Source organism: Manacus candei, unplaced genomic scaffold (genome assembly GCF_025592945.1).
Source record: "Manacus candei isolate 608988 ecotype Guabito, Panama unplaced genomic scaffold, ASM2559294v1 h1tg000076l, whole genome shotgun sequence".
Classification (NCBI taxonomy): domain Eukaryota; kingdom Metazoa; phylum Chordata; class Aves; order Passeriformes; family Pipridae; genus Manacus; species Manacus candei.
In genome coordinates, this window is record NW_026138124.1 from 4,384,701 (window position 1) to 4,402,925 (window position 18,225).

Consider the following 18,225-nt stretch of genomic DNA (forward strand, 5'->3'; position numbering starts at 1 on the left):
TGGAAACATTACCTCTTTTCTTAACAGCTATTTCCTCTGGACTGTTTCCACTGCCCACAAACCTGCCTGCTTCTCAGCCTGCAAATCTGCTGGAACTCCAACAGGCTGAGAGAGCTGGGGCTGTTCAGCCTGGAGAGGGGAAGACTCTGGGGAGACCTCAGAGCCCCTTCCAGTGCCTAAAGGGGCTCCAAGAGAGCTGGAGAGGGACTTTGGACAAGAGCCTGGAGTGACAGGACAAGGAGGATGGCTTTAAACTGAAGGAGGGGAGATTTAGATTAGATACGAGGAAGAAATTCTCCCCTGTGAGGGTGGGGAGGCCCTGGCACAGGTTGCTCAGAGCAGCTGTGGCTGCCCCATCCCTGGAAGTGTCCCAGGCCAGGTTGGACGGGCTTGGAGCAGCCTGGGATAGTGGAAGGGGGATGGAACCAGATGAGCTTTAATGTCCCCTCCAGCCCTTGTCAGAGGGGACGGTGCCGCATCCCGGGGGTCCCGGTGGTGCCGGGGGGGCGGCGCTGGGCGCGGGCCCCGGGGGAGGCGGGGATGGGGCGGTACCGGGGGAGGCGGGCCCGGCGCCGGGCGGGCGGAGAGGTGCCGAGGCGGTGCCGAGGCAGCGCCGTGCGAGCGGCGCTCCGTGTGCCCCGGTGCGCCCCCGGCCAGCACCGCCCGGGCCGGGGCATGGAGGCGGCCCACAGCCTGCCGGTGCTCGACGTGCTCCGCCGCTTCGGGGTCAGCGAGAGCTGCGGGCTCAGCCCCGAGCAGGTCCGCCGCCACCGCGAGAAGTACGGCCCCAATGGTCAGTGCGGCGGGACGGGAGCGCGGGAGGATGCGGGATGGGGCAGGGCTAGCGGGACACCGGCATCTCCAGCGGGACTCCGGCATCCCGGCTGGAATCCTCCGGCGGGACCATCCCCGCCCATACCGGCACTGGGACTCTCCCCGCCACGACCGGGACCGGGATGTGTTCGGGAGCCTCCCCGCCAACACCGGCAAGGTCCGGGGTACTGTCCTGGGTCCCCCCCGGCGTGTCCCCCCACCCTGCCCCGGGCGTGCGGAGGATCGGTGGGGATGTGCCGCGGGACACCTGTTGATTAGGGCAATATTTGTTGGCTTTAATCAAAGGCTAATTACTGCGGGTACGGGCGGCCCGGGGCGCCGGCAATTAGCGGGGTGTTAATTCCGCTGGCGGAGTGTCTGACGGCGGGGAGGGACAGCGCTATGTCGCCAGGAAGGAGAGGGGGAAGGTCCCATTGCCTGTGCGTGACAGAGGGAAACCCCAAAAGCGGGGTGACGGGTGTTGTAGTGGGGGAACCCCGCTCTCGGCTCGCCGCAGCTCTGCACGGGCTGCGGGTACTGCTGTGGAAGAGGAAGGGGGGCGGAGGTGCGTGGGGTGACAGGCCATGTGCTGGCCTGGCTGCGTGTCACTCTGACCCGGGGGACCCTCTGCGGCCAGCTGGGCATCTTCGTGGGATGGGGAAGGGAAATTTTTAACTTGTGTTTTGTGAGCGTTCAGCGTAGCCGGGGTGTCTGAACCTACGCAGGTGACTCTCATAGTTCAGGCTGTGACTGAGGTCGGTCGTTAACTCTGAACTCGGAAACAGGAGGGTTTAGGGTGAGTTTGCTTCAGTGCTTCGGAGTAGCAAGTCATTTCTTGAACTCGTGCAAGGAGATAAGTGTGTAAACTCTCTCCTGGGTTGGAGCTTGTTGCATTTGCTTTTTGCTTGATCCTCACGGATGAGGCTAAGGAAAGCCTGAGTAGATGCTGGCAGGATTGCTGTCGGCATCTCTGTTCCCTGGGAGGGCCGTGTTGGGTGGGATCAGAGGGCTGTGACCCCTCCAGACGAGCCCTGCGAGCAGCCGTTCTGTGCTGGGCTGTGCTCGGGTCCCCCATCCCCCCAGTGCTCCCTGTACCAGGCAGCTTCAGCTCCATACCCTGGTCAGGGCTGGGCTTGGGAGCTCTTGCCATGGAGCACTGGAACAAGGTGCAAGCAGTGGAGCATCACACCTGGCTCTGCTTGCCCTCATTTTGGAGAAGGGCAGCTGTGTGGTTAACTGGGAGGGGAGGGAACCCTCTGCTTCGGGAGCTGAAGGCAAAATACATCCTCAGTGCAACATCCTTATCAAACAGGTGCTTGGGCTGATTTCAGGGTATAATTGCTCCCAATTTCTGTGCTGTCTCCTGGTCCCCCGGGAAGCTGTGGATGATGGGTGTTCTGATGGGGCATTGCTGCCGTGGGGCTCCTGTTTGCCCGAGTGAATCATCGTCCCTGAGTCAGGCACGGTGGCTGCTCGGTGGCACCGGGCTCTGCCTTGGAAAAGGTACCTCGAAGGTGTGACACAGGTGCAGAGCAAAGGGTTAGTGGTGGCAATTAGTTTGCCTTTTTACTCTTTTCCTTCTTCCTTCCTCCTCTTGCAAGCCATGGCTCTGTGCTCGCCTCGCTCGGCACTGCTCCTTCCCATCCAGGCCAGCGTCGGGTTTCTCACAGGCTCTTGGTTCCCAAGAGCTTCTGACTTTGGGATGTCCCATGGCTTTTGCCTTCCAAGCAGAGCTCTGCATCTCCTGTGTAGCACAGCTCACAGTGATGTGCCTGGGCGTTGGAGACACTGCCCATGTCACTGTTCCCATCGGCGAAATATAGTTGAAGATTTTTAAAAATTCTGAATTTTTTGCAGTTTCTGAGCGGTATTTACGTTTTTCTCATGGTGCAGATGAGACATGGACAGGTTAGAACAGCTTAAACCCGTGCAGAATGGGGGTGAGAACTTGCAGGTTGTGTTGTGGCAGCAGGCACTGAGCTCCTCGGCTGTGCTCGGGTGCCCCGTTTGGGAGAGCTGCTCTGGGGGAGGGTGCTGGGCTTGGAGATAGCCTGTATTGAACTGCATTTTAGTTTAGGCTTAAATTAAACTGTCAGCAGAAGTGTGGGGCAGTTTGGTGACTCGCTTGAGCCCTCACAGAAGGGGAAGAAAACTCAAATCTTGCGTGGCTCGAAGCGCAGAGCAGACCTGCAGCTCCAGCTACTTTCATTTTCGCACCCTTGTGTCTCACATTCATTCATTTCCTTCTAAACCTGAACTCCAACTGCCAGTGTGGTCGTGAATCACAATCTAAAATACATCATCTTGCTGAAAAACTGCCTCCTGACACACTTCAGAGAGCTGCTGGCTGCTGCTTTTTTATTGCATTAAAAAAAATATGAGCTGCAACGAGCTCTGACGTTAAGTGAGAAGCAGCAGCCACTGGTGTGCCTTATATAAAAAAAAAATATATATTTTTTTGAGGGGGTATTCTTTTGGAGCCTAAATTTTTTTTTTTTTCAGTTCCATTGCCCACATATACATTTGCAGGAGGAAACAGAGAGCAACACTGATTATTTAGTATCTCCAGTTTGTGGCTTGGGAGCCAGGCAATGCAATAGAGATTAGTGGAGTGGAAGAAGATATTTCTCCATTAGGAAGAGCTCGTGTTCTCCTTTTAGCTCTGTCATCAGTGCTGTCAGCATGGCCTTTCATTTGCCAAGGAAACTGGAGAAGCCACAGAACATTTAGGTCTCACCACGGCGATTCTGAATCTCCAAAGCCAATTTTAATTAATAAATGCTTTGGATGTTCCACAGGTACCAAGGAGGTCCTTCCCTATACCTCCTCCCATCCACAAGCTCCGAGCTCCACAGGTGGCTTTTAGACCACAAAACTTAAAAAAAAAACCCCAAAACAAACAAACAAACAGCAATAACCAAATGCACATTTGTTATTTTGTATTAGACTGAGCTGGAGGATATAGGGGTGCAAACATTTTTCTTCCTAAATGTAAAACCAGGGACACAATTTCCCCCGGAATGATTTCAGTTTTGCCAAGGAATGACAGATGTAAACAGGAGCTGCCTCGCGGACAGCCAAGTGATTTTTCTGTTTTAAATATAGCTCTGATTTCTCTCTTCTAAATGGATTTCTGAGTGTAAATGAGCATACATTTCAGGCAGGATATTGCCAGCGTTAATGCATATGCATAATTTTATTTGCTTCACCCGTAACCTAAATGGGCTGTGAATGTCAGTGGAGTCAAACTCGGAGGCTGCAGCATAGGGGTGTTTATCTCCTCTTGCATTTCATCTCTTCTGACTCCGGAGCAGAAGCCCTGCTGCTGGCTGGGGTTGGAAACGCCGCTGGCCAGGATCAGATCCTGCCCATCCACCCTCCTTGGGGGCTCCCCCATCCTCTCCTTTACCCTCCCTGCTCCAGGGGCTGACCCCCCATGCTCTGCAAACCCTCCTGTGCCCTGTTGCAAGGCGCAGTGGTGACGATATTCATGACTGGTTTAGGCGTTGTTCAAACCAGCTTCGGCGCCGGATGAACTCAAAGCCCATGTGCAAATTTGCTTGTCTTTTATAACACCCCTCCCTACGTCTCCATAAACCTTATTTCAGGATCCCCCAGCCCTTGTGTGTATCTTTCCATGTGCGTGGCCCAGCCTGCCTGGGCAGGGGTGGAGGAGAAGGAGACCTCCCCAAGCCCAAATCCAGGCTGGGATGTGCTGCTGCTCTCCCAAAACCCCACCAAGGCTCATTCTCGAGGGAGCTTTTTTGCTCCTTTGCATCCGAGCCCCTGCTTGGCTAGAAAAATCACCGATACTTCGTTATTATTATATTTATTTCCATCCTTTCCCAGCCCGTCCCAGGGCTGCACATCCCTCAGCACACACGTGTGCACGCCCGTGTTCCCGCGCGTACTCCGGCTGCCGGAGCAGGGCTTGACGTCGGAGGAGCTGCCGGCGGTTGCTAACGAGCCAAGGTTACGCTCCAGCTCTCTCCTGACAATAATAAAGAAGAAAATAAAATTTCTATTTCACGCTGAAATATTTAAGATGCCAGCAAGGAGAGGAAAGGCAGCGTTTTCTGACTCATCGGACTCTGCGCTCTGTTCCTCTGCGCATCGCCCACCTTTTCCACCCCCGAAACACACGCTGAACAGTCTGATTCATAAACATGCTACGGGTTGTGGGGCTTTTTTTTTTTTCCCTCTTCTCCTCCAAATCCTTTCCCTCAGGAGAAGTGCTGAGGCATTCAAACCTTGTGAGTGCCTTCAAATCTGGGGAGAGACTACACAAAGTTTTCCTAGCCGACGAGAGGGAACTCGGGATTTTCATCCCTGCGTCGTCCTCTGAGGTTATCTGCATTCACACCCACCTTTAAAAAAATTGTGAATAGAGAGGAATATTCAAAAAAATTGGTATCTGCTCTCAACATGTTGCAGGAACCAGGGAAGGAAGGTTTCCAGGGCAAGGAGAGGCAGAGGCTGTGCTGTAGGTGAAGGGATTTTGCTTGCCCTGTTTCCCCCTGGGGTTGGCCTTTCTGTGGCACAAGTGTTATTTCAGGAATGTTTTTATTTCATTGCTGGTTTTAAAGCTGGAGATGGTAGAGCTGGTGCTACAAAACACTGATTTAAGAGGAGCTGGATGCGCTGTGGATGCCCAGATGTTGGCTTGGGATGTGCTGCTTCCAGTAAGGGGCTGGAGCCAGTCCTCCAAATACACCATTAGCAGCAAAATATTCCCCTTCTCCCAGGCTAATCCTCTCCCCCAGTAATTAAGGTGTCTCTTTTGAGCTCCCTACTCCAACCAAGCCATCCTAGTGCCATCCTTGCCATCACCACATAGCCACACATCTGCCTTTTGCCATTTTAGTGCTGTTGGTCCTTCTGCGTGTCTTAAGCCTTTTCTTATCTCTGGATCTTATTTGAAGCTCTTGAATCCCACTCTGTGGTCACATCCCTTCCAGGGTAAATCCCTGAAAAATCCTGTTGATTTTAAAGTTTTCCTCTTTAAAGCTTCCCTCAAGCCCATTTTCCTTGAGTGAAAAGCATCACCCGACGCCTGGTGTTGCTTTTGCTTTCTTCCTCCCGAGGAGAATTTTAATTTTTGAGAAGCGTCCAAGTCGCTGCCTTTTCGCTCTGAGCGTTTGATCTGCTCCTGCAGAAGGGATGGTGTGAAAAACAGGAGGCTCCTGGCTGTGGGTCGGGTCTGTCCTGGCACAGCCACAGCCCAGGCGATGTTTCTGGCCCGGACTCTGTGGGACATCCCTGCTGGAGGCCCAGAATTGCAGATGCTGGCATGGAACGGGGCTGAGCATGGGCAGCTTAAAGCAGATGGTTGTTATTTCTGGTGCTGACAGCTGCCCTCTGCAGCACTTGAGACCTGGGCTGACCCATGCCCTCCTCGATGCACAAACCCTCCCTCGAGAGCAGCGTTCCCAGTACCCTCCTGTGATTTGCACCAGGGCTCTGAACTGGTCATCAGAAGGCACCAGAAGCCTCGTGGGCCTGCACACAGCCCTGAGATGCTTCTGTTTTCACAGTCCTGAAAAATTAGGTTGGTGTGATGCTTTTTCATGTGTTCAAACCTCTGGAGGAGCCAGCTTTGATTTTTCTCTCCCACACACAGCGTTTGCAGAGGCAGTTGGGATGCTGATGCCCCTACAAAATGGTTTTTAGTTTTTTTTTTTTTTAAGGTTATTTTTTGTAAGCCATGAGCTGGATGTTGAGTGTTTGCACCCTGTGCCTTTTGCCCAGCTGGTGCAGCCCCACTTGTGGGGAAGGGGCTCCTCCTCCCTGAGGCATCACTGTGTCCAGACCTGTCACAAAACCCTTCTCTTGGTCTGTCGAGCTCACCTGGGGGGGTCAGTGGATAACTCATCCCTGCTAATGTTTTCAGGGCTGCTAAAAGAAGGTTTGAGAAGTTATGAGCAATACCTGAGCTGTATTCCATGGGGACTGGGGCAGTAAAAGCAGAATAGCAAACCTCTTTTGTCAGGTGATGCCGGGTGTCTGGGTGCTGACATTGCACAAGGATGCTCTAGAACTCCTACTCAGTTTTTTCCCTGGGAAAAGCCCATCAGGGCTCTCTCTCTGCTGATCATGACCAGAGGAGCTGCAGAAACAAGGCTGTTGTCTCCTGGGCTGGCTGGGGTGATGTGGGTTAGTGCAGTAACCACCTGCAGAGCAGTCCAGAGGGGAGGCACTGGGAGTGGGATGTGGACCAGGAGCTGAGCTGCTGGGCTGATGTTTCCTGGGAACATTCCTGGCACTCACAGTCTCAATGACAGGGTGGAAATATTAAGGCAGGTCGTGATTATCAGGAGAGGGATGGAGTTTTCTGCTTGCTTTTTTAATCTTTTCTTTCTTTTATCCTTTCCCCCCCCTCCTTTTTCCCCTCCCCTTCCCCTGGTTCTCCTGTGGCACACATGGATGACCTCCCTTTGCATCTCAGATGGGGTGAAGGCAGCCCTTCCTGGTTAAACAGTACACCTTGGCCAGGAGAAACAGCTGATGCTGAGGAGACTGGGAGGAGTGGGCTGGGAAAGAGGAAGGGATGAATGGAGGAGAGGGGCCTGTGACCACTGGGGATGAGTGGGTGGGTGGCAGCAGGACTGAGCTCTGCGGGGCTTCAGTCCAACCCAGTGCAATATTAATACCCAGAAACCCCAGAAAGAACCAACCCCCCAGCCCACCTCTGTTTATTATTCTGCATCTGATAATTATTTTTATTTTTTTTTTGCCAGCACTGTGAGTCGTGATCTTTTTCATATCTCAGCGTCGGTAGTAATTGGGAGCAGAAAGTATAACAGTAACCTATATTAAAAATAAATTCCCAGCTGCTCAGCGGAGCTGCTGTCGGCACCAATTACCTCGCTGGAAAACAGGTAGCAGAGATCTGGGCTGGAAGTGTAGAAATGTTGAAAAAAACCGGAGCCAAAAAGCAATAGAGAAAATTGTGGTTACTTGAGTGTTTCCATGACGTGAGTGTGCGCCAGAGGCTCCTCCGTGGGCGGTTAACCCCTCGCAGGCAGGGCTGCAGGCAGCTGCCTGCCCTGCCAGCATCCAGGAGCAGAGCTGGGACAGGAGGCTCCTTATTCCCATTAGGATTAATGCTGATGGGTCTTCTCCAGGCCGGGGCTCAGTCGAGCCAGTCATGTTGTGAAAGAAAGGTCGGGTGTGAGTCCAGAGGGTTGCTCTTTTGAAGAGAAGTTGAATTAATCCTTGCCAGCGATGAACCTCGTGTCTGTAACTGGTGTTTGCTGGTTTTCTGTGGGAAACTCCCAGTTTTTGAGGTTTGGCTGCTCGTTATCACTCTGTAAAAGCCTTTTCTCTTCCTCACCCGCAGAGGTGGCGAGTCCTGAGGTCAGGCTGTGGTTTGGTGGTGATCCCGTGTGCTGGCCTGGTCCAAAACATCCCCAGGCATCAGGTGCTTCAGGGCATGTGATGGCATCAATTTGTGACCTGTGGTGGCTGAAATCTGAAATGTTGCACCTCTTGTTGAAGTGTAGACCTATAGTAGCCCTAAATGTAGGTTCCACTGCTCTGATCATCAAAATCCTCCTAAAATTTAAATGTTCAGAAATCTGCTAGATGTGCTGATGCGAGTCCTGGCTTCTACCTTGTGGTCCTACATGAACCCATTTGAGATTTTATATATATATTTTATATATCTATTTATACATATATATATATAAAAATATAAACCCCTATCTTATTTAAGATTTTTTAATGTATGTATCATGTCCAATTTGATATTTTATATATTTATGTGTGTGTTCCATTTGAGATTATATATATGTGTATCCCACACGAGATTACATATATATGCTCCATTTGAGATAATATGTCTTATTTGAGATTTCTACATATATATCTCCCATTTGAGATTTTATATACATATATATCTCCCATTTGAGATTTTATATACATATATATCTCCCATTTGAGATTTTATATATGTATCCCATTTGAGATTTTATATATATATATCCCATTTGAGATTTTATATATATATATCCCATTTGAGATTTTATATATATATATCCCATTTGAGATTTTAATATATATATATATATATCATTTGAGATTTTAATATATATATCCCATTTGAGATTTTATATATATGTATATCCCATTTGAGATTTTATATATATATATATGTATATCCCATTTGAGATTTTATATATATATATATGTATATCCCATTTGAGATTTTATATATATATATATGTATATCCCATTTGAGATTTTATATATATATATATATATCTCCCATTTGAGATTTTATATATTCATATCCCATTTGAGGTTTTTATATATATATGTTTTATTTGAGATTGTACATACATATATATATATATATAATTTTTTTCCCCCACATTAATATTTGGAAGTTACCTTTGGACAAAGACTCCTCTATGGGGGAAAACAAACCACAAACAATACAAAGCTGGTTTTTCCCTATCCGGAGCTGAAGGGTGAAGGCACTCGAGGACGGTGACACTGTGCTGGGCCGTCCCCGTCGGAGGTGCGATGTTTTGGGGAGGAAATCCGCTTCTTGCTCTCGCCTGTCCCCTGTGCCCCTGGGTTCCTGCCCGCGGTATTTTTACTTCGGGTGTTTCCTGCTATTTAACCACCCTGTGTGTTCTCAAGCGGCGCGGGGGGAGGCGGGGAAGGGACGGGAGTTGATCCGGCCCGAAGGGCTGGGCTGGGTCGGGGGACGCGGGGCCGCCCCGGCGCTCCCGGCATTTCTCCATCCCGCTGAAACCACCTCGTATGGTCCCCAAAGCCACCGGCCCTGGCTGCGCCGCGCCCGGGAGGGGGTGGGAAAGCTGTTCCTTGTGCAGGGCCCCGTCCCCACGGCTGGTCCGTGTCCTCCGTGGATGGCCAAAATGCCTTTTTTTTTTTTTTTTTTTTTTTTTTTTTTTTTTTTTTAACTTGTCTTTCTGGAGAAAAAAACCCCGGAGTGCTTGCAGCCTGTGTTTTTTTGTCTTAGAGATTTGCTTTACTATATGTGTTTTGTTTTTGTTTTTTTTTTTTTGGTGTTTTTTTTTGGTTTTTTTTGTGTTTTTTTTTTTTTGTTGTTTGTTTGTTTGTTTTGTTTTGGGGTTTTTTTGTGGGTTTTTTTTTGTTTTGTTTTGTTTTTTTAGTTTTTTAGTTTTTATTTAGTGGGGTTTTTGTTTCTTCTTCTTCTGGTTTGGAAACAGTTTTTCTTGCCGCTTGTCGCTGATAAAAATCAGTTGTTTTTTGGGAAGGGTGTGTGGGTGGGGGAGATTCTCTCTCCTGCTTCCTTTGCCGCGGGGAGCGAAAGCCCAGAGCTCCTCGGGGAGGAACTGAGCCGAGCAGTGGCTCCGGCCCCTCTGGCAGTGGCCGAATCCCCAGGGATTCGCCCTGTAAAACATCGGCTCAGCTGGAGTTTGCCGAGCAGGCACCGCCTGTTCCCGGGAAACGGGCAGCCGGGGTCGGGATAACCCTCCCTTTACCTGCCTGTTTGCACTTTCCTTTTTTTTTTTTTTCCATTTTGCAACCTCCGAGTCAACAGAAGGGCTAATTTAAGGAATATGCGGGGAGCGAGTGGAAAAATAAAACTGAAAAGGGCTGGCTCAGCAGTGCAGGGCGGGAGAGGGGAAGTGATGGAGCCGCGATCCTGGTCGGGAGAGGGGAAGTGATGGAGCTGAGCTCCTGGTCCTCCTGCTCCGGCCACCGCAGAGGGTTCCCCTCGGGTCACCGTGTCCTTTGGAATTCTGCCGTTTTTTTCTGGGCTTTTCCATGTTTTGGAGACCAGGGATTTTAATCTCTGCTTCCCTCCAGAGAGGGAGTCCTGCAGTGACCAGGAGGAGATGGGTCTGCTCTGCTGTGCTGGCTCAGGCCTTTTCTGGGGTTCCTCTTCTATTTACAAAAGCCTAATTCACATTATTCTTCCCTTTTTCACCCCTTTTTGACATAAATATATATAGATATCCCTGTATGTATACATATATAAAAGATTTTATTTTTATACACAAGTGTATGTAGATATCATGCATATATATATATGTAATATTTCATCCTTATAGACTTGCCCACAGATATTATACATATTTGGAAGGAGATTGTGGAAAAACCCTAGCTGGGACTCATGTTTCCAGGGATCTCTGAGTATCTCACTCCAGGAAAGGATCTGCTTCAATTACACAGAGATGTATGACCTTAGAGAGTTCATCCATGAAAAGTATTAATTGTCCAACTCACCCCTCTTTCCCATCCAGAAGAACAGATCTTTTCTATCCTACAGAAATTTTTTTCTTCTGATATAATCTAAACTAAGGGCAGTGTAGACTTCATTTTCCATGAAAACCCATCCAAGAGGATTGCTGAAAATAGACTGTGCTCTGAGAACAGATACCAGAAAAAGCAAGGGGAGGGGTGGGGGCAGGTCAGCTGGGGCAAGGAGTTCTGTGAAATAAATTAATGGTGATTATCTCAGTTTGAGTTAAAAGCAGCTCTTTAGCACCCTGTGGGTCGGGGGACGCTCTGCCCTGTGGATACACTGGATAGGTTTTATCATCCTGGTTTTATTTACCAGCAGATGGGAGATGGGTTGGGACGAGATGCCACGTTCAAACTTTCAAGTTTCCCACAGGTTTGCCGTGGCAAAGGCATTTCCTCCAGAGAACAAACCAATGGAAAAAGTACTCCAACCCCCTCCCTCCTTTGGCACTTTGAACGTGGAGTTGGCTCCCTTCAGCCCCAAGCTTGGGGCAGGGAATCCTTTCACCCCAGTGTGCAAAGCTTGGGTTTTCCTGATCCATAAATACACAGGTGGCAGCAGGATTGATTAAAACATATTGTTTAAAACATAGCAATTAAAATATCAGCTTTTGGAGGGGTCAGAGTGAGCAGATTCCTCATCTTGGCAGGGGAGGGGAGAAGATGCTGTTTGGATTTCAAAGCAGTATCCTGTAGTTCCTTCTTTTCCTTTCTTAACTGATGTTACAGGTTTGGGGCTTCGCTTCAGCAACTTTGGTTACATTTACAATATAATTTATTTTTCTTACTCATTTTATTATTTATTGGTTTATTTTCCATGCCATGCAAGTTGATATCCTTGGTGATTGCTTACAGCCTCGTGGAAAATGCTTGTCTCAGTGTAAAGGGATATGGGAGCTGGTCCTCAGGGAGGCAGTTTTGGGGGAGGCAGTTTTGGGGAAGGCAGTTTTGGGGGAGGCAGTTTTGGGGGATGCTGTTCCCCCCACTGAGCACAGCAGGATTTGCTGTGTGCTGAGCAGAATCTCTCCTCCCAGCAGTGAATGCCTCATCTTTTGCAAAGGCATCCTAGTCTGATTTCCTTACCTGCCTTTTCAGCTCCAATATCCCTTTTTTTTTCCTCCCTATTTTTTTAGGGGGAAAAAAAAAATCCCAAGCACAGCCCCAGCTTGCTCTTCCCCAGCTCTTGCAGAACTCAGCTGAAAGGCACAGCCCAATTTCGGGGCTGACTTTCCTCCCCCGGGGCATTTGAATCCTCCCAGGGCTGGGCACGTGTCTGAGCTGACCTGGCAGTGGGGGCATCGCTGGGGCTCCTGGCACTGCCACCCCCGCAGCTCCCTGTGGTTGGGTTCCTAAACTGTTTCCCAGCACTGCCAGGAAAATGTTGTGAAGTTTTCTGTCGCCGGGTGTTGGACTCGCTGCCAGCGGCCGGTTTGTGGTGGTGTGTGATGGTGTGTGATGGTCCAGCGTGTCTGGAGGGGGCACAAACCCTCCATCACACCTCGCCCTGGCCTGGCTGGGGCTTTTCAGCCACTCTGCTGGCTCAGGGTGGCATCGGGGGCATCTCACCTGGGATGTGGGGAGCAGCCAAGGGCTGCAGCGGAGCCCAAAAGGGTGAGAAAACGTTACGGGCCGAAAATTCCCAATTTGCTTGATATTTACAATGGGAAATCAGGTGAAAAAAAAAAAAAAGCTTAGGGGAATAAAGAAGCAAATAAAATGATATATCCAGGGTGGAAAAAGAGAGTATATTGAAGTTGGGTTTGTGGCAGTTCTGCCAGAAGGTTCCCAAACACGGCAGTGTCCCTCCCTTGGCTTTCCTTGTGGTTATGGAAAGGGTCTGCTCGGAGCAGAGGTGGGGAGAAGCTAAAAAACCCCAAAACTAAAAAAAAAAAAACCACCCCACCTTTAGCTTTATTTTATTCCAGCTCCTGTAGTGGTTGTGGGGTTTTTGGTTTGTTTTCTTCGTTTTTCCAAAACTGTTACTATTTAAATGCAGATTTTTAGCTTTTCCACCCGGGAGCCGGAGCTGGAAATTCTTTCCACTGCGTTGGTGCAGGAGGGAACAAACCACTGCTTTTAGTTTGCTCAAATAATCCATCCCTGGCTGGAGCCACAGGTTTCCTCCCTCCCGCTCCCTCCCACTCCCAAAGCGATCCCGAGATCCGCTGCGGGTGCCGATGAGGACAGGGATGAGGGGACACCACTTGCAGTCCCATTTCCCCCAGTTTTTCCCACAGAATTTCCACAAGACTGTATTTTTCCAAGCACCAGGTGGGCGCTGGAGGGCAAGCCTGAGTGGCAGCTTCGTTTTGGGGGGGAAAATGGGTAAAATCTTCTCCCCTTATTTTCCTGGCCTTAAGAAAAGGAGGTGGGATGTTGGCAGGGAACTGATTTGCTTTTCCTTGTGTCATGGGAGGAGGATGCCAGCCAGGGTTCGTGACCCCATGCTGGGACCCCCTGCACCACAGCAGAGGAAAACTCGTGTTGTCCAATGATTTGGGAATGAACCATTTCCAAGAAAAAAGGAAAGGGAAGTTTGAGATGGGATTGGTGAGATTTTCTTTATTTATTTCACACAGCTTCTTGGACCATTGGTCTGATGCCACATTCCCACCTCCATTCCTGATTCCCTCTCCCTGGACAGTGGGATGTGGTGGCTGTGGCTCAGCCTTCAGCATGGGGACATGCTGATGTTGTGGGGAGAAGGAGATGGCATTGGGATGGTTCTTTGCTGCTGCCGAGGGGCACATCCAGGGTAACCATGTTTATTATTCCCTGACCTGCTGAGATCAGCTCAGCTGGCCAGAAGAGGAACAAATGAGCCTTTCAAGCTTCCCCCCTCCAACTGCAGCAGCAGGGCTGTGGGTGCCTGATGGTCCTGTTCTCCTCTGGACCCTGTCCCTGTCCTGGAGGTGGTGCTGGGCTGGGTTCAGTGCTGGTGGGTTTGGAAGAGCAGCGGGAGGGCAGGACGAGCAGTTGGCCCAGAGCCCTGTCTGCCACGGGAAGCCTTGTGACCCAAACCAGAAATTTTTGGGGCTGGTTTTATTGCCAGCCATTGACGGTGTCCAGGTGCCAGCGAGGAAAATGGTTGGATCATTTTACCCTAAAGCATGGCCTGGAAAGCAGCAAGGGTGTTTCTGGCCCTTAAACCTCTGCTATCCGTCCTCATGTGTTGCTCACCCACCCCAGGCTGTTGCCATCCCCTGCGCTTCCTCTGGCCCAAATTTGCTTGTTTTTGGGGCCGTGGATCCCCCAGCCAGGAGGATTTGGGGCTTTTGCAAGGTGCAGGGCAGGGCTGGAGCAGGGATGAGTGCCAGGGAGTTACGGGAACAGCAAAGTGCTGGTGTTTGCCGTGGGAGGGGGGTTGTACCTCATTCCTTTTATCTTCCTGATGCCTTTTGAAGCAGCCCCAGTGAGAGGCTGTCACTGGTGTAACCAAACCTCACCTGGCACACAGGAAAAAGCAGCTGTGAGGCAGTAGGCAAATAAGGTGCTGGGGCTGGAGTTGCCTCCCCCACCCACGGCACACCCAGAGCCACCACTTCCTTCGCTCCAGAGGGGAAGGCACAGGAGGAAAATCATCCCTGGCTTTGTGACCAGCACCTTGGGGGTGCTGGAGGACATGGGAAGGGCTGGATCCTCTGGGAGCGGGTTGGGGTGCAAAGCAAAGCTTGGCTGTGGTCACCCAGCACAGGGATGGGGATGGATGCCCCATCCACTGAGAGGGGGCAGGGTTAGATGGGATACTGGGAAGAAATTCTTCCCTGTGAATGTGGTGAGGCCCTGGCACAGGTGACAAGCTGTGGCTGCCCCATCCCTGGAACTGTTCAAGGCCAGCTTAGATGGGGCTTGGAGCAACCTGGGCTAGTGGAAGGTGTCCCTGCCCATGGCAGGGTGTTGGAACAGGATGATCTTTAAGATCCCTTCTGACCCAAACCATTCTGTGATTCTTTGCCCCCAGTGCTGTGCCTGCACTCAAAAGGTGCTTTTTAATGCAGGGTTAATTCCTATTTTCCTCGGGTTGCAGGGGCTCCCATGGCACACACTCACCCACTGCAGCTGTGCCTGCCCAGGGATGAGATTTCCATGTGTGGGTGGTTGGGGTCAGTCACCCCCCTGCTGTGGGGGTGCCCCGGGGCTGTCCCTTACCCTGCTGGGATCCAGATGGCTGCCTGGCTGCTGGGGTTTAACGTATGGGGCTTTTTGGTAAAAGGCTGATTCAGCTTTGGGGGGGTGTGTTTGCTCCCCATCTTGGTGCAATAACACGTGGCAGCTTTGGCTCCAGCAGGCAGAGGGGTGCCAGGGCAGGCAGGGGTTGAGGGAGATTTGGGCAGAAGCTGAAGCAGGCACAGCACATCCCTTTTGAGCTGCACCCTGAAGGTCCTGCTCTTCCCAAGTGGAGCCACCTCCTGCCCCAGTGTGTGGCTGGAGCCCAGGTGAGGCAGGAGGTGCAGGACAGGCCCCGGGGGTGCAGCGGCGTTCGGGAAGCTCAGGCGTGGAGCTGTACATAAACCATGTGGGTTAATTTAAGTCATGCACAGCCAGGCACTTAGATAACTGCATTTTGTCCTCCAGGAACATCAGGGAGCATGAGCACCATTTGGCTTTGAGTGTTTGTCATCCTAGATAACACTAAAACACCCTGGGTTAATTCGCTGGTGTTTGCACTCGTGCAGCTCCAGTGCCACCGTGCAGGGTGAGGAGCAGCCTCACACCTCCAGCCCTGGGTGGGATTTACACCGAGCACGTGCTGGGCTGAGTGTGTGTGCTGAAACACCCCGGCAAAGCCTGTCCTGGTGGTGCAATCCAGCAGTTTTGTGGAGCGCTGGTGGTGTGTGGTGCTGGCTGTCACCAGGGATGAGGCAGAGCAGACGTCCCTCCAGGATGGGATCCTTCCCGTGCAGCCGGCCCTGGGAAAGGCAGCCAGTTAAAATAACAGTTTATCCTGCCTGGTGTCTTTCAGGATGGTGGAAAGATCCCAGAGCAGCCCTGCCTGGGTTCCTGCTTTATGTCATGGAGCGGGGGCTGCTCTCCCAGCTGGGGTTGTTTTAGGGTTTTTCTTACTCTTTTCACTGCTTTCTTCCTGCCTGTCAGCAAAGTCTGGGAATCGGATGCGTCCCTTATTTTGCACATCCATTTCCCTTTCCTTGCATATGGGAAAAGAAATTAAAGGCAGGAGGAAAAATAAAATGAGTTCACAATGTAGAAATATAGCTTCAAGGGAGTTACTTGGAGCAGAAAGCTTGGCCTGGGTGTGATGCTCATCATTATCCTCCCACTGGGCACCATGCCGGTACCCTTCCCACATCACTTGGGGCAGGAGTGTTTCCCGTTAGGGAAATCTGATTTTATCCCGAGGAAGCTCCTGAAATGGTGGGGGAAAATGGTATTTCAATGTTCACTCTGCAAGATGTTTGCTGTTCTGGGTCACACTGGGGTTTGCATTGCTGTGCACTGGCTCTGGAGAGCGTCACCTCGTGCCTCCGTTTCCCCCGTAGCAGAGGGGGATGCGATAACCCGGCGTGCGATGGAGGAACACTGTCTGCTGTAGGGCTGTGCTGCTCCAGGGAGTTTTGATCCTGTTACAGCAGGAGAAACTCAAACATTTCCTTCAAGCGCCCCCAATGCCACCCTGTCCCAGTCTGAGTGTTTGCTTTGGCCGGGGAAGCGGGGCCGGGTCTCCCTGGGGGCACGAAGGCTGTCACAGTGCCCGGGGGCTCTCGCGCCACCTCGCTCGTGGGTGGCACCCGTGTTTATTTACCTTTTCATCACCTGATTACCGTGCCCTGCCATGTTGCAGGCGCCAGCCCGTGGGCTGCCAGCCCTGTTTGAGTTGGCAGGAGCTGGAGATTAACCTCCTGCTAAAATAGCCCGACGCCAGCCCCACGTCTGCCCGGGGTGGCCGGGCTGGTTGCGTGCCCTCAGAGCATCTTGTATTGATCTCTTGCAGCCCAGCATGGGCCAATGGCACCATGTGGTGGCACAGCGAGGAGAGATGTTGTGACGTGACAAACTCAGAGCAAGCTGTGAGTGTTCAGCAGTCCCTGGAGCTGTTTTGTGCCCCTGCAAGGCAAAGCCCTGTGGGGTGGTGGAGCTGGGGCTGCCTCAATAACCTGGAGGGAACCATGCTCTTCTGCTGGTGGGAATGGGCCTGTGACATCCAGGCACCTATTGCCCTCTTGGGGTATTTCCACTTTCTTGGCTCTGCCCTCCAGAGCTGTGATGCAGAAGAGCAGGAGCAGAGGAATTGCAGATTTTGGGATACTCTGAGCAACCACCATCACTTTCTACCCTTGGTGGTGTCACTGCATTTGTGGTACCCAGGGCAGGATCTCCCTGCTGAGCCCTGAGCCACTGGCCAAAGAAAGGGGCTATTCAGGTGCCAGCCAGGACTTTCCATTTCGACCTGTTTGCACTCACCACGTTGTCCGAAGGGAATTGCAGATTTGGAATTTTGCTGGTTCCGTGCCTGCGGCTTGCGGTGGGTTTCCCGGACGGATGGGACATGGCACCAGCTCTGCTGCCCTGCCTGGTGCCACGGGGCTGACTCACACTGGACTTGTGTTTTGATGAGTGGCAAACCCTCTTATTTCTAGTGAGACTTTGGAAGTGAGAGGCGTCAGCCCCAAACCTTCCTGTTTTCTGGCGGGTTTTGATTGACTCAAACCCCCAAATTTGGGTTTATTGTGACTTTCTGCCTTATTTCTTTCGGTATTTGTTGCAAAATGGGCACTGAGGTGCTACGTGGTGGTGGAAGGAGTCGCTGATGGAAGAGAACTGCCTGATTCTCACAGTACACAGAACTGGGGTTTTTTGGGAGGTGCCCACAGCAGCGTTGCTGCATTCGGGGTGACAGTGGTGGTGTCGCTGTCCCCGGCGGTGTCTCGGCTGGCTGCCCCAGCACACGTGTTTCCTGAGTTCACAGAAACCTGTTTTCATGCTTTAATCAAGATCTCATGCAAAGTCCCAGCTCTGCAAGGGACACTGCTGCCGCTCATCATGCAAACAGCGTGTGGGGGAAGCACTGGGAGGACCCCACCGCGTTTTGGGCGGCTGCTTGGGGTGGACATTCACCCTTCGGGCACCTCGGTGGGCCAAGAGCTGTGGGAGCCCCAGCCGCCTCCCCCGGGGCACCCACCTACCCCCAGCCCTCTCACCTCACACCGTGGC

General features: G+C 51.4%; 1 protein-coding gene across 2 annotated transcripts in view; it reads left to right on the forward strand.

The window, feature by feature from the left end:
- Positions 1–569: 569 nt before the first annotated feature.
- The window catches only part of ATP2A3 (ATPase sarcoplasmic/endoplasmic reticulum Ca2+ transporting 3), a 52,543-nt gene continuing 34,887 nt past the window's right edge, over positions 570–18,225 (forward strand). Inside the window, exon 1 of one of the 2 annotated variants that reach the window (XM_051809283.1) lies at positions 570–793. In XM_051809283.1, the coding sequence (XP_051665243.1) occupies positions 676–793 (118 nt within the window). In that variant the 5' untranslated portion in view covers positions 570–675. The remainder of the gene's footprint in view (positions 794–18,225) is intronic. The other variant, XM_051809284.1, reaches the window with a different exon arrangement.